The 15,724-nt window shown below is 48.3% G+C and overlaps 1 protein-coding gene across 3 annotated transcripts in view; it reads right to left on the bottom strand.

The window, feature by feature from the left end:
- ZNF541 (zinc finger protein 541) overlaps positions 1-15,724 on the bottom strand; it is a 45,587-nt gene that overhangs the window by 15,938 nt on the left and 13,925 nt on the right. For all 3 annotated transcript variants that reach the window (XM_072773442.1, XM_072773432.1, XM_072773452.1), the window contains exons 4-9: positions 12,276-12,519; positions 8,830-10,663; positions 6,812-6,870; positions 5,611-5,770; positions 5,216-5,389; positions 3,997-4,321 (exon numbers count right to left, since the gene is read on the bottom strand). In XM_072773442.1, the coding sequence (XP_072629543.1) occupies positions 3,997-4,321; positions 5,216-5,389; positions 5,611-5,770; positions 6,812-6,870; positions 8,830-10,663; positions 12,276-12,519 (2,796 nt within the window). The remainder of the gene's footprint in view (positions 1-3,996; positions 4,322-5,215; positions 5,390-5,610; positions 5,771-6,811; positions 6,871-8,829; positions 10,664-12,275; positions 12,520-15,724) is intronic.

Here is a 15,724-nt window from a genome sequence, read left to right as displayed (position 1 = left end):
CTTTTTTTAACATTTTTTTCTAAATTTTTATTTATTTATGTTAGGCACACAGTGAGAGAGAGAGGCAGAGACACAGGCAGAGGGAGAAGCAGGCTCCATGCAGGGAGCCTGACGTGGAATTCGATCCCGGGTCTCCAGGATCGCGCCCTGGGCCAAAGGCAGGCGCTAAACCGCTGCGCCACCCAGGGATCCCCTATTACATCTGTCTTATAAGAAACAGGAAACGTGGAGGGGTGCCTGAGTGGCTGAGTCATGATCAGCTCAGGTCATGATCTCAGGGTTGTGGGATCGAGCCCTGGGTCAGGCTCTGTGTTCAGCAGGGAGTCTGCTGAAATCCCCCCTCCCCCATGTTCTCTATCTCTCTAAAATAAATAGATAAATCTTTTTAAAAAAGAAATAAAGGTAGAATATTATTCAGTCACAAAAAGGAATGGGATACTGACATACTGTAACACAGGTGAAGCCTGAAACCTCATGCCAAGTGAAAGGAGACAGTGGGCAAAAAACCGCATACTGTAGGATTCCATATATATGGAAATGTCCAGATTAGCCAAATCTACAGAGACAGAGAGACTACTAGTGGTTACTCAGGGCTGGGGGTGGGGGTCAGGGACAGGAGTGGCTGCTAATAAGTGTGGGGCTTCTTTAGGGGGTGATGACGATGTCTGAAAATTAATGGTAGCAAGAGTTGCACAGTTCTGTGAATGTAATAAAAACCACTGTAATACATACTTTAAAGGGATGGATTTTATGTAAATTGTATCTCCATAATGATAACAAACACCGGGGATCGGGCATCCCAGGTGGCTCAGTGATTTAGCACCGCCTTCCACCCAGGGAGTGATCCTGGAGACCCAGGATCGAGTCTCGCATCAGGCTCCCTGCTTGGAGCCTGTCTGTCCCTCTGCCTACATCTCTGCCTTTCTCTGTGTGTCTCATCAATAAATAAATTAAATTAAAAAAACAAACAAACAAAAAAAAAAACGGGGATTCCTGGGTGGCTCAGTGGTTTAGCACTGCCTTCAGCCCAGGGTGTGATCCTGGAGTCCCGGATTGAGTCCTGCATCAAGCTCCCTGCATGGAGCCTACTTCTTCCTCTGCCTGTGTCTCTGCCTCTCTCTCTGTGTGTGTCTCTCGTGAATAAATGGAATCTTTAAAAAAAATGGTAACAAAACCCCAAAAAAGTTTAGACTGAAAGCAAATGACACCAGATAGTGACGTGAACCAAAACAAAACAAAACAAAACAAAGGATGCTGGTAAAGATGATTATAAAAGTATAATCACTTATTTCTTCTCTTAATTGACTCAGAAAGCAATTGCACAAAACAATATGTATTGTGGGCCTATAAAATATAGAAATACACTATAGGTGACAATAATATCACAAAGGAGCTACACTAAAGAAATAATACCCCAGACAATAACTTGAATCCACTGGAATAAATGAAGTTATCAGTAACAGTAAATAAGAAGGGTAATACAACAAACTCTATAAATAATACCTGTTTTCCTTTAATATTTTTTCATATAGCTTAAAATTATATAAGTTAATAATTACAATAACGTATTTCTGAGTTTCTCAAATATATGTCTATGTATGTACATATATAACATATTGCTATATATATATATATATAACAGTAATAGCAAAAAAAGGCTAGAAGGAATAGAACTCGGTAGCAATGTTTCTGTATTTTATTAATACACAACTGAACACACCATGATAAATTAAGACATGTTTAAGTCCTAGAGCAACTCTTAAGAAATGACTAAAAAAAGTGAAACATTAGAGGAACGGATGTGTTATATAGGAAAACATTCACTTAATATAAAGGAAAGCAGAAAAAGAGGAACATATATATAAAAAGCAAAATGAAAGATGTAAATCCAGCTGTATCAATGTAATATTAAAAGAGAATGAGCCTGGTGGCTCAGTGGTTTAGGGCCGCCTTCAGTCCAGGGCCTGGTCCTGGAGACCTGGGATCGAGTCTTACGTCAGGCTCCCTGCATGGAGCCTGCTTCTCCCTCTGCCTGTCTCTGTGTCTCTCATGAATAAATAAATTAAATTAAAAAAAAAAAAACGGGGATCCCACCCTCTGTGTTTCTCATGAATAAATAAATAAATAAATAAAATATTTTAAAAATAAAATAAAAGAATGCTTAGGGGCACCTGGGTGACTCAGCTGGTTAAGTGTCTGCCTTTGGCTCAGGTCACAAGGTCCTGGGACCGAGCCCCATGTCAGGCTCCTTGCTTAGGCCTCTCCCTCTGTCCCTCCCATTTGTGCTTGCTCATTCTCTTAAACAAATAAAATCTTAAAAAAAAAAAAAAGAAATCAGAAAATACTTTGAGATAAATGAAAATAAGAACACAACATACTGAAACTTATGAATGTGGCTAAAGCAGTGCTCTGAGAAAAATTTATAACTACAAATGATAGTATTAAAAAAGAAGAAAAATCTCAAATCATTTATGGTCAATTGAGTTTCCACAGGGAGCCAAGCCAATTCAAGAGGAAAGGAATAGTATTTTCAATAAATGGTGCTGGAACAGCTGATATCCATATGCAAAAGAGTGAATCTGGACTCCTGCCTTACACAATATATAAAAGTTAAAATGGATCAGACACAAATTTAAGACTGAAAATGATACAACTCTTACAAGGAAACACAGAAGTAAATCTTCGTGAGCTTTGGTCAGGCAAAAACCTTGGATACAATGCTGAAAGCACAAGTGACAAAAAATAAACTGGACTTCATCAAAATTAAAAACTTTAGTCCTGCAAACAAGACCACAAATAAAATGAAAAGATGATGCCGAAAACGGGAGAGAATCTGCAAACTGTATATCTGATAAAGGACTTAATTCCAGAATATATGAGAAAGTTTACAACTGAATAATAAAAAGACAACAACCCTATTCAAAAAATAGGCAAAGGATCTGAAAAGATTACAAATGGACAGTAAGCATGCAGGAAGATGCTCAATCTCAACAGCTATCAGGGAAATGTAGCTCAAAACTAGATTGGTTATATAAGAAAAAAAGATCACAAGTGTTGACGAGGATGTGAAGAACCTGGAACTTTCATACAATGCTGGTGGGAATTTAAAATGGTCCAGTCATTTTGGAAAATGGTCTGATAGCTCCTTAAATGGCTAAATATAGAGTTACTCTATGACCTGGCAATTGCACTCTTGGGGGTATTCGCAGGAGAAATGAAAACATACATCCAACAAAAACCTGTACGTGAATATTCATGAGCAGCATTATTCACAATAGCCAAAAGGCAGAAACCACCCAAATGCCCATCAACTGATGAATGGATAAATAATATGCAGTTATGTTCAGACAACAGGATGTTATCTGGGCGAAAAAGGAAAGCACAGACACATCCTATAACATGGATGAACATGGATGCTAGTGAATAAGCTAAACACAAAATGTTACCTACTATGTAATTCCAGTTGTACAAAATGTCCAGAAAGGGCAGATCCATAGAGAGAAAATGCAGATTAGAGGTTGCTCAGAGCTGGGGAGATGGGGGCTGCGGAATGCACGTGTGATGCATGGATTCGGTGCTTCTTCTGGGGGTGATCAAAAAGCTCTAAAATTAGATTGTGTGATGGGTGCAGAACCCTGTGAATATACTAAAAAAATGCTGTATACTTTAAACGGGTGGTTCTCATGGTATGTGAATTCTATTTCAGCAACACTGTTAAAAAGTACTTATAGGGCCCAGGCAGAAGGGTTGTCAGGCTACACAGTCTCCAGATTTTCTTTCTAGCTGTAACACTCTAAATATCTAGAAGGTTAAAAAAAAGTATCTAGAAGGTTGCTGGTCCCAGATGGTCCTGGGATACCTCTGAACAGCAATGGCACTCATAGTCGGGCACAGCCACAGACCAGAGAGAATCTCTGGACCAAATATGGCAGGAGGGAATGGACCCGGCCCATCGCATGCTGAGCAGAGATTGCAATAATGCCCAGCCTCACTCACCAAGCATGTTGCTGATGAGTTTGTCAGGCCCGGCGTGAACGGAGGTGGAACAGAGGGTGTTGAAGTACAGCCCAGAGCCCTCGCGGATGGGGCTGAGCATGGGGGGTGGTGTATAAGGAGAGCACTGGAACAACCCCTTCAGGAGGCGGTCCACCAGGAACACTGGGGACCTCAGACAGCTCTGGTGGCATCCTCCCAGGCCCAGCTCCCCTAATGAAGAGGGTGCGGGAGGGATGGACAGTGACTTGGGCTGGGGGCGCTTCTTCCGCTTCCTGTGTTGGCTGCTCTCCTTGCTGTCTCTCTCTTCCCCATCCTTCTCTTGTCCCTGGAGAAGAAGAAGAGAGTTCAGAATGGCATGGGAGTACTGGAGACCACCCGCCCCACAGCTCTGTCTTTGGGATAGCAGGACAGTGGGCAGAGAGTACAGACTACGGAGACTCAGGGACATGTGACCACGCCTGGCGCCCTCAGAAAAGGGAGCCAAGCAGGGCTACTATGTCTGAGCCATACCCCAGATCCTAACTAAGCCTGGTGACATTCGAGGCTGGAGCCCTCCCATGCATCTGTGCCCTCAAAGAGGCCTTGACACAGAGGAATGTGCAAACAGGGGAGGCTGGTTTCAGTTGTTAAAAGCCCTGGCTCGCACAGAGTGGGGGCCAGAGACAGTGCAGCCATATCACAGAATAAGAAACAGCAACAGGTCCTGTGAGACGGGCAAGGCATCCGTGCACCTCATCCACCAAGGCTAGCCTGGGCTTGCCTGGTGGGATCCTCCAGTAGAGGCTGGGGAGACTGGTCACTTGAAATTACAATGCTCTGTCTCACCTCCATGCAGTCCCTCCTCTCTGCCAGGCCTACTCCTCCTCTCCTCCATGGTTCAGCTGCAACACACCCTCCTCCAGGAAGACCTCCCTGATCTCCTCAGGCTGAGTCCCTGGGGCCCCTCTGGGATGCTCTCAGCTCCCTGCGCTCTGGGGCATCACTGTTTGGGGACAGGTCCACTGACTCTACCGGACTGGCAGGCCCAGGGCTGTCATGGTCACCAAGTCCACAGGCTGGCACCAGGGAAGCTCAGTGGATGTTAATGACTGATTGAACATGCAAAGCAAGCTTCCTGAGACTCAGACATTTTTTTGATGTTTGGTTTGTGCTTTCCCTTGCCGCTTCCACCGGCAGGTAGGGGAAGCAGCAGGAAGGAAGTGGACTGACCAGCACCCACCTTGGCAGCGCTCCCAATGGGTCGGGTTGCTGGAGCTACAGGTGCAGACACAGGGATCGCCAAAGGGGCTGCAGCTGTGTTGTCCAAGGACTTCTTAGCCCCTGGGGGACTCTGCCCGTCCCCCTCTGGCCTCAGCACCTGTCTCAGTGGCTTGCAAAACTCCGTGCCAAACACCTAAATGCAGAAGACAGAAGGCTCTTTCAGATTCCCAGTAGGCAGGACAGGAAGAGCTGCTCTGGCCTGAAGCGCCGGACAGCCCTGACTCCTGGAACCCCTGCCCAGGCTTCCCCCAGGGGGACAGCTGCATCCTGAGATAGATGACATCCAGGCACCTACTCCCCAAAAAGCCTGCCAGAAACCCTGAAAGCAAGAACCTACTGCGCGCGCCCCTTCACCTGCTGCTCCTGCTTCCCTCGAGGTGATGGCCACTGGTCGCTGTGAAAACACATGTGGCTGCTCAGCCCTTTCTCTGTATAAAACATCTGGCTGCAATTCTTGCAGACATAAGTGCTCCTTGGCTCTGCCCAGTCTGCAGGACCCCCATTTTGCTGGTTACTGTGAGGAGACATGGCAGGAGGGAAGAACAGGAGAATGGGACTCTGTCCCCATCACTAATTTCCTTTTGTTTTTTTCTTTTTCATTTTTAAGTCTGATCCACTGATAACTCTTGAACCCTAAGAAGCGGAGACAGGATACCACAAATCTTCACAGCTGGGTACATACCTCTTCAAGACTAAAGCAGAAGTGTTCTGTAGTTTTTAGGGTATAGATCCTTTACCTCTTTGGTGAGGTTTATTCCTAGGTATCTTATGCTTTTGGGTGCAATTGTAAATGGGATTGACTCCTTAATTTCTCCTTCTTCAGTCTCACTGTAAACCGTGTGGAGGTTCCTCAAAGAGTTAAAAATAGATCTTCCCTACGACCCAGCAATTGCACTGCTGGGGATTTACCCCAAAGATACAGATGCAGTGAAACGCCGGGACACCTGCACCCCGATGTTTATAGCAGCAATGTCCACAATAGTTAAACTGTGGAAGGAGCCTCGGTGTCCATCGAAAGATGAATGGATAAAGAAGATGTGGTTTATGTATACAATGGAATATTCCTCAGCCATTAGAAACGACAAATACCCACCATTTGCTTCAACGTGGATGGAACTGGAGGGTATTATGCTGAGTGAAATGAGTCAATAGGAGAAGGACAAACATTATATGGTCTCATTCATTTGGGGAATATAAATAATAGTGAAAGGGAATAGAAGGGAAGAGAGAAGAAATGGGTAGGAAATAACAGAAAGGGAGACAGAACATAGACTCCTAACTCTGGAAAACGAACTAGTGGTGGTGGAAGGGGAGGAGGGCAGGGGGTGGGGGTGAATGGGTGACGGGCACTGAGGGGGGCACTTGACGGGATGAGCACTGGGTGTTATTCTGTATGTTGGCAAATTGAACACCAATAAAAATAAATTTACAAAAAAAAAAATAAGACTAAAGTATCCAGAACTCGGGTGACCCAGGGTCAGGGCATAAAGGCCACCTGAGGAATCTGAGGGGCTGAGCTCCCCCAGGGTGTGCAGGGCATGGCTTCTGAACTTACCATCCACCTGCCACATTCTCCTCCTTCAGCGGATGGGGGAGCCGGTAGATATTTCCACCCTAAAGATGAAAATACATGTAAGCCAACATGTTGGAAAGGAAGTATACAAGAGCTACAACTGTAAAACTCTGAGAAGAAAGCATAGGTGTGATTCTTCATGACCCTAGAGGATGCACTGGTTTCCCAGATAAGACCAAAACAAAAAGACAGAACTGACAAATCTGACTCCATCAAAATTTCTAACTGCTGTGCTTCAAAGGATACCATCAAGAGAGTGAAAAGACAATGGTAGAATGGGAGAAAATCACAGCCAGTCACAGGCCTGGCAAGGGATTGTATTCATGATATATAAAGAACTCATATACAGCTCAATAAGAAAAAGTCCAATAACCCAATTTAAAAATGGGCAAAGGGTCCAAAAGACACTTAGTGTAAATGATTTACAAATGGGGGGCAGCCCGGGTGGCTCAGTGGTTTAGTGCCACCTTCAGCCTGGGGTGTGATCCTGGAGACCCGGGATCGAGTCCCACGTCAGGTTCCCTGCATGGAGCCTGCTTCTCCCTCTGCCTGTGTCTGCCTCTCTCTCCCTCTCTCTCTGCCTCTCTCTCTCTCTCCGTGTCTCTCACGAATAAATAAATAAATAATCTTTTTTAAAAAAGATTTACAAATGGCCACTGAGCACATGAAAAGATGCTCAGTGGCATTAGCCACTGGAGCAAAACAAATCAAAGCAGTGATGCAATACCACATCACACCTAGGAGGATGGCTGGGATACAAAAACCTGGAGAACCACCAGGGTTGGTGAGGATGCAGAGAAAGCAGAGTCCTCCTATACTGTGGGTGGGGATATTAAATGGCGTGGCCACTTTGGAAAAGTCAGGCAGTCCCTCGGACGGTTAAGCACAGAGTTGCCTTATGACCTAGAAATTGCACGCTTAAGCATTTCCTAAGAGAAATGGAAACCTATGTCTGAATGGAAACTTGTGTACAGATGTTCACAGCAGCACTATTCCCAATGGCCAAGAAGTGGGAACAACCCAAATGCCAATTGATGAATGGATTAACAAAACGTGATGCGTCCATACTGTGGAATATTACTCAGTTGTATAAAAGAGCAAAGCACTGACAGGTGCTAGAACACAGACAAAACTTGAAAATACCACACCAAGTGTAAGAAACCAGACACAGAAGGCCACATAGTGTATGACTTCAACCACGTGAAATGTCCAGAAAGGGCAAACCCATAGACACAGGTAGATTCATGGTTGCCAGGGGTCGGGAGGGATGGAGAGATTGGGGGGACAATTCAGGGTACAGGGCTTCTGTTTGGGGTGATGAAAACGTTTGGCAAAGAGTGGTAAGGGATGTACAATCCTGTGAATATACTGAGAGCCACTGGAGAGTACACTTCAACATGGTGAATTAAATCATGTGTGCTGTCAAAAAAAAAAAAAAAAGAGAGAGAGAGAAGAAAAAGACAGCTCTGGGGTGACAGGAAGGGTGCTGGACCCCGGGCCGTCACAAGGAAGGATGGCCCACCTCTCTGCACCCAGACCTGGTGGATGCCACCCACAAGGACGGAGCTACCATTCCACAAGCGCTGGCTGGCATCGGGACCGAGACTCCCACCAGGAGAGGCAGGGCATCGTGCGCAGGAACATTTACGGGGGCAGAACTCTACCTTTATGGTCCCTGAAGAATTTAAGGAGGGCAATCCAAAAGGAAGTGAGAGGCAAAAAGCAAGCCAGCAGAAAAAGCTCAGGGGGATGGGGTGGGAAGGGAAGGATCTTTGACAATGCTGAAGACCTCATTCTGGCTCTTTCGGGGGAGGGGGTGACAGGAAGAGCCACAATCTCTGCAAATCTGCTCTGGAGGAGGATCCCCAAGGATCAAACACAATGCCTGGCCAACCAATAGGTGCAGAAGCAAGTCACACATGGGACGCAGGAGACTCTGGCCTGGGGCCTGGACAGGTGGGTCAGAGGTTGGGGGTGGCATGAGGGCAGGGCCCACGTACCTGGATTCTGTTGAATATGGTCAGCTTGGACTTGGAGTCCTGGGGTGGCTCTGCTGGTGGTCCAGCTGATGAGAAGGAGGCCATGGCTACCTGGCTTGGGGAGGCCGTGCAGCACATATCCATTTTCACCTTCTCCTTCCTGAAGCCTGAGAAGCGCTGGGACCTAGGGTTGCCGGAGAAGAGCCTGTAGCCTCCGCCCCGGGTGCAGGCCTGGCTCTTTTCGCCTTTCCCGGCCCCCAAAGCTGGGCCATTCTCCGCCTGGGCCTGCTTCCCAGGGAGCGGGGCTCCGAGGGTCTCCTCCCCACCTAACTGGGTCTGCCGGGGGCCCCCGGGGGAGAAGATGTCCCCCAAGTCCAAGGTCCCTTTAGTGGATCTCAGCTGCTTGGCTAGAGAGATGTCTGGATTCCCAGGAGGGTCCAATGATGCCGCTGTGAGGGGCAGCGGAGCAGTGGCCACCTTTGGTCCTCCCTTGGTGTCCCGTCTGGTGCCGCCCGGAGAGGCCTCTCTGGGGAACCCGGGCGTGGTTTTCTTCCTGCGGCCTGGGGACCCCTCTGGCTCCGGGTATCCAGGGCCAGCATGGAGAGAGTCAACAGGAGTTGCTGGTGGTGGGGGCTGCTGCGGCCATGGCCCCGGCAGTGGCTTCAGGGCAGCCTGCTTGCCCTCGGGCCCCGGCAGCTGGGAGAAGATCCGCTGGGACTTGGCAATCATTTGGAACACCTGCATCTGCTCGTGGCTCACCAGAGACTCCTGGGACTTCAGGAACAGCTGCCGGAAGAGTGGAGTGGCATCCGATGGGAGCCCGCTGGGCTTCTGGGCATCTGGGAGGCTGGGCTCCCCGGGGTTCTGCCGCAAGAAGGAGTCGCAGTCAAACTTGCTTTTCTTGGAAACCCAGGAGTCGTCTTCTCCGCCAACATATCTGGGGTCCCCTGAGGCTTCCCCAGGTGCCTTCAGGAGCGTGGCAGGGAAGGGCAACGCGTCCTCCAGACTGGGGCCTGAGTTGGGCAAGGGTTCCCCCACGGGGGAGGTGCTGCTGGGGCCAGGGGCTGACTCGCAGCCCTCCCGAGATGGCACTGACGGGGGCTTGTGGACCATGAACACATTGTTCCCTTTGTTCTTGGGGCAGCCGGGCAGGTTCCGGAGCCACTGGAAGTTGTGGCTGGCTGGCTGGGAACTGGTGGGGACCGTCTGGGCTCGGAACAGAGGCAGGCAGGCAGGTAGGGGGCCACCCTCAGGCCACCCCTCCAGGGTGGGCGGCACTGGGAGCAGAGGGGGCTCAGACTCAGCCAGGTCAGTGCCCCCATTCTCCACTGCTCTTGAGTGGACGGCTGTGAACATGGCTGCAGCAGGCTCCTTCCTTGGGGGACGAGGCTCTTCCGGAACGTCAATGCCCAGGTTTCCAGGGGCCACTGGGATGCCACCTGGGGTGCAGGAGGAGGGCCCGGAAGAGGGTGCGCAGGGACAGGCTGTGTTCCTCCCCTCACTGCCATCTGAGGGCCCCGCGGCGGCCGGGCCGGGAGAAGGGATCTTCTGGTGGACGATGCTGCTCACAATACAGCGCAGGAGGTCTCGGTTGGGCAAGAGGGAGCTGGGGGACCTGGCTTCTGGGGGCACCAGAGATCGCAGGCCAGCGGGTGCAGGCTGGCTGGCCCCCTCGTGGGCGTGGGGGGAGTCCCCACAGGCTTCCTCTTCTGGGGGGGCTTCTTTTAGGATACACAGACCATGCTGGACCTCGTAGTGCCGACGTAGGGAGCGGTAGTCACAGTAGCTCTTGCTGCAGCCCTGCTCGATGCACACGAAGGGCTTGGTCTTCTGGTGGGTGAGCATGTGCCCAGTCCTGGAGTCACACGAGAGAAGTCAGTCAGCAGGTTTCTCAGCTGCCCCTTACCACACACAGAACCCCAGGTGTGTCCCCAGGGGGTGGCGGTGCATCCATCCCATCAATCAGAAGCTACACTGAGCCTCCCTGAGGAAAGACCCAGGCAGCCACTCTTATGGGCAAAGCAATGCAAGGGGTGCTCCCCTCCCTCACCTTCGAGCAAAACCCTTATATGAGGGGAAAAAAATCAATGAGAGCCAGATTGGAGTTCCCCAAAGTGAGTTCCCAAGGAACACCAGTCCTCCAGAGTCACTCCCTGAGGACGTGGGCTCAGCTGGCAAGGAAGTTTTGAAAAAAAAAAACACCATTTGCTCCTTGGAGGTTCAGCGTAGCAAATTTAAAAGCTATATAGTGCATAGAGAGACATCTCTTTAACCTCCCATATCTCTCAAACCTATGTGCCCACAGAACCATTTATTTAAACAGCCCCTCCTAGCATCCTTGAGGACCAAGGTTCTGCAGGACACAGTGAAGGAGATGCTATCTTCAGGATAACCATTCCCTTAGCCAAAGGAGCCTTTGCCTTCCCATAGCACTCCTCTAAGGAGACAGCTACCTGGAACCCACTCCAGCAAAAAAAAAAAAAAAAAATTACAGATGCCCATCAGTAAAAACTTTCTAGCAGTCAAATGTGCCTTCTGTAATTTCTGCAATTATAAATGAATACAAATATGTACTACATCTATATCATACTTCTATGTACATTAATATATCCTAAGTCTTGCTCTGGGTTCCCAACAGCCCTTCCCTGGATGGTCTAATCAACATGACACATGGGGTATCTCCAGTAAATAATACAGCCCTTCCTCAAAGGCTGGCCTTGGCCTCCATCAGAGGGCAGCTGCAGAGGAGGAGTCGGGAGATTCCATTTCTAGCCCCAACCATAGTTAGGTGCATCCTAAAAATGCAAGGATTTGCCATCTACCACTGGCAAGTCTCTTAGTTTGAAAAAAGTCTGCCTTTCCTGCCTCATTAGCAAGAAAAGCTCATGATTTTCCAAGATACTGAGAACAAAGGGAATTCTGGCTAACTCTTAAAGTGGGCTTTATTTTTTACATCATGAGTTTAGGAGGGCAAAATGGAGTTAAAAAAATTAATGCTCCACTAACATATTCTATAAACAGGCATTTCAGAATCTCTCAGGCCCCTGAGTTATTCCCATCCACACTCCTCATGAGACGCAGATCCATTCTCCTCGGACACCTGCCAGGGCCTCCAAAACATTTCTCTCTAAAGTTAGCCCAATTCCCTGTGTGACAAAATTCTTTTGGGAGTGAGCCCTTATGTGTCCTGAAACCCACAAGGGTCCTGCCTGCAGAATTGAGGCAGTGATTTCCTCCCTGGTGTGAACATGGGGGCTGGGAAAAGTGATCTGCTCTGGGAGGAGCGAGCCCTGGGCTCAGGAGCACTGGCAGTGGGAGAAGAGAGGTACATCTGCACATGGGGTCACAGCCATCTTGGGAGTGGGAGGGGACCCCAGCTGAGGGCAGGCCTGGTTGCCTGGGAGGGCGTTAAGGGAAGTGGGAGCATGCCCACTCCCCACTGGCCCCTTGACCGTGCTCCCACATACAGGTGGTCCTGGCGCTTGAAGGCCTTGCTGCAGATTTTGCAAACGTGCTTCCTTTCCTGGCTGTGCGTCAGGTAGTGCTTGCTAAGGGAGCTGGCGCTGCTGAACACCTTTCCACAGAGGCTGCAGTCCAGAAGCGGGTTCTGGGGGGAAGTGTGCTGCCGCTTGCCTTTCCTGGTACTCCCACAGGTAGCCCTGCCTCCTTCATCAGCCTCCTTAGGCATCTTGAGCACGCCAAGGCCCAGGTCTAAACAGAGGGAGAAAGCACAGGTTACAGACATGTGGGGATGACAAAGGGCATGGCTAAGGCACTCGGCAAGTCTTGGGGCCATGACCCACTGGGGTCAGGACAGCGTCTTCCAGCTTCAGCCACCTTGGGCATAGAGAAAAGGATGCGAAAGAGAAGAGATCCCAGCCAGGCCATGCAGAGGGACAGCAGCTGTCTGAAGCACTCCTAGGACATGGAGGTGAGGAGGTGACTGACCAACATGGGCCAGGCCACCCATGGTGCTCTCAGAAGGCCAACCCAGAAAAATACAATCTAAAGCCTTAGGAAAGTATAAATCCTTTCTTCCAGCCAATTCCACCTCTGGGATCTTAAAGTAAAAATACACAGATTTATACAAAGAAGTAGCTGGCAAAGTAGTTAACAGCAGCACTGCCTGGATTCCCTTTAGACACAACCTAACATTTGATAAAAGGGCACACAGGTGACTGCTTGATGGTCTGAGTGGTCTAGAACAGCATTTAAGATAAAACTATAGGGGATCCCTGGGTGGCTCAGCGGTTTGGCACCTGCCTTTGGCCCAGGGCGTGATCCTGGAGTCCCGGGATCGAGTCCCACGTCGGGCTCCCTGCATGGAGCCTGCTTCTCCCTCTGCCTGTGTCTCTGCCTCTCTCTCTCTCTCTATGTCTATCATGAATGAATAAATAAAATCTTAAAAAAAAAGATAAAACTATGGAAAAACATCCAACACAAATGGACGTTCACGCCGCGCTACTCACTGAGAAAACAGTAACCTGCTACAAAACACAAAAAGACAAATAAATCTGAATAGAAAACAAGCTGAGAGAATGGCATATACTGGTAGGATTGTGGGCCTCTTCTTTTACTCTTTTTGTGTATTTGAATGCATTTGCATTTCCATGTTTTCTGTGTCCCTCTGGGTAAAATGATAAAAGGTATGTTTAAAATCATTCACCTGAGGAATGGGAGGAAGGGGGTTCGTCAATTATTCCAGGGCCAGTGAGTAGGGAAGGAACAGACTGCTTCTGCTTTGTTCCAAGGGACAGAGATAGGTTTGCTTTCCTCCAGACTAAAGAGAAGCTGATTTCAAATCACTGGAAATGCAGGGGCCATGGATGCGAGGACTCTGCAGGCTCCTGCTATTCCCAGCATTCCCCTCCTCGCACTCATGGACACTCCACAATCATCTATTGGACAGACCAACAGTGGAAGATACTCCTGCTCTTTAGAGTGGTCCTCAAAATGGATTCAGACTGCCTCATGAGATGGCAAGTTCAGAAACCTCCACTTCTCTGGGGTGCTGCCAGGGGCAGGACCCAAAAATCCAAGGGCCCAGGGCTCAGTTGGTTAAGCATCTGCCTTCAGCTCATGTCATGGTCCTGGGGTCCTGAGATGGGAGTCCCACATAGGGCTCCCTGTTCAGCAGGGAGTCTGCTTCTCCCTCTCCCTCTGCTTGAGCTCTAACAAATAAATAAAATTTAAAAATAAATAAACCAGAAAACCAAATGTTGCAAAAATTTGACAAGGACACTGAAAATCAGGCAGAGGCACTGGCCTGAGAAGCTGCCTGATGCTCACAGAAGGCAGTGTTACAAATATGTTATAAAACGGTGTATTGGGATGCCTAGGTGGCTCAGTGGTTGCATGTCTGCCTTAGGCTCAGGGCATGATCCCGGAGTGCTGGGATTGAGCCCCACATCGGGCTCCCTGCATGGAGCCTGCTTCTCCCTCTGTCTGTGTCTTTGCCCCTCTCTGTCTCTCGTGAATAAATAAATAAAATCTAAACAAAAGAAAAAACGGTGTATGTTCTCTGACAGGCAAACCTCCTTGAAGGAATATGTTCAAAGAACGTGGCCAAAAAAGGAAACTCAACACATAAAAAAGTTGTTCACAGAAACGCAAACAGTCTAAGAAACAAGAATACAAAGAGCACTATGGAGTAATTTATGATGATGAGGGAAGACCTTTATGTAAGAAAGCAAATACACTACTTTTAAAAAACCTCAAATTGGGATCCCTGGGTGGCGCAGCGGTTTAGCGCCTGCCTTTGGCCCAGGGCGCGATCCTGGAGACCCAGGATCAAATCTCACGTCAGGCTCCCGGTGCATGGAGCCTGCTTCTCCCTCTGCCTGTGTCTCTGCCTCTCTCTCTCTCACTGTGTGCCTATCATAAATAAATAAAAATTTAAAAATAAAAATAAAAATAAAAAAATAAAAAACCTCAAATTGCATCACATATTCACTGCCCCTGAGCAAAACCATGTTTTTCTGAGTGCCTTCAGTCATGTTTTTCAAAATCTACGTGTGGGAGCCAGACTGGGGAGCTTTCCTGATGTTACTTTTCTCTATTTCCTAAGTTTTCATTAGTAACTGTGTACTATTTTCCTAATTGGGAAAATGAATACAAGTGTTACACTGGCCTGAAGTTAAGCTGGAGAAGTATAAGGAGTTAGAATTTAATATACAGTGGACTCCTGTTTTTATGAGATATAAAAAAAATTCAAGTTTAAAATACATTAGGAAAGGGGATCCCTGGGTGGCTCAGCGGTTTGGCGCCTGCCTTTGGCCCAGGGCGCGATCCTGGAGTCCCGGGATCGAGTCCCACGTCAGGCTCCCGGCATGGAGCCTGCTTCTCCCTCCTCCTGTGTCTCTGCCCCTCTCTCTTTCTCTCTCTCTCTCTATCATAAATAAATAAATCTTTAAAAAATAAAATAAATAAAATAAAATACATTAGGAAAAATGAACTAGGTTAATGATTTGTGGGATACCTGGACAGCTCAGTGGTTGAGCATCTGCCTTTGGCTCAGGGCATGATCCCGGGGTCCTGGGACAGAGTCCTGTAGCAGGCTCCCCAAAGGAAGCCTGCTTCTCGCTCTGCCTATGTCTCTGCCTCTCTCTTTTATGAATCAGTAAATAAAATAAATTTTTAAAAAAAGGTCGGTTAATGATTTGTAATGCACGGACAGGGACACAGACCCCCATGAAAACCTAATGAAAGCCATGGTTTCTCTGTTCAGCAAAATGCACCCATATTCACACTACCAGCATTTTTCAGGTAGCTCCTGTGGCCAGGGCTAGGCACCTAATCCCATATTCCCTGGGGTTGGCCCAGTGCCTAAACACTGCACATGTCCCATGATTCTAGGATTTTGTGTCAGCTATCACTCCAACATAGTGATAAGGCTGACCCTTAGTCTACTGCGTCT

This window comes from Canis lupus, chromosome 1 (assembly GCF_048164855.1).
Source record: "Canis lupus baileyi chromosome 1, mCanLup2.hap1, whole genome shotgun sequence".
In the NCBI taxonomy this organism is placed as follows: domain Eukaryota; kingdom Metazoa; phylum Chordata; class Mammalia; order Carnivora; family Canidae; genus Canis; species Canis lupus.
The sequence above is the reverse complement of the archived record's forward strand: the minus strand, read 5'-3'. Positions and strand labels throughout refer to the sequence as shown.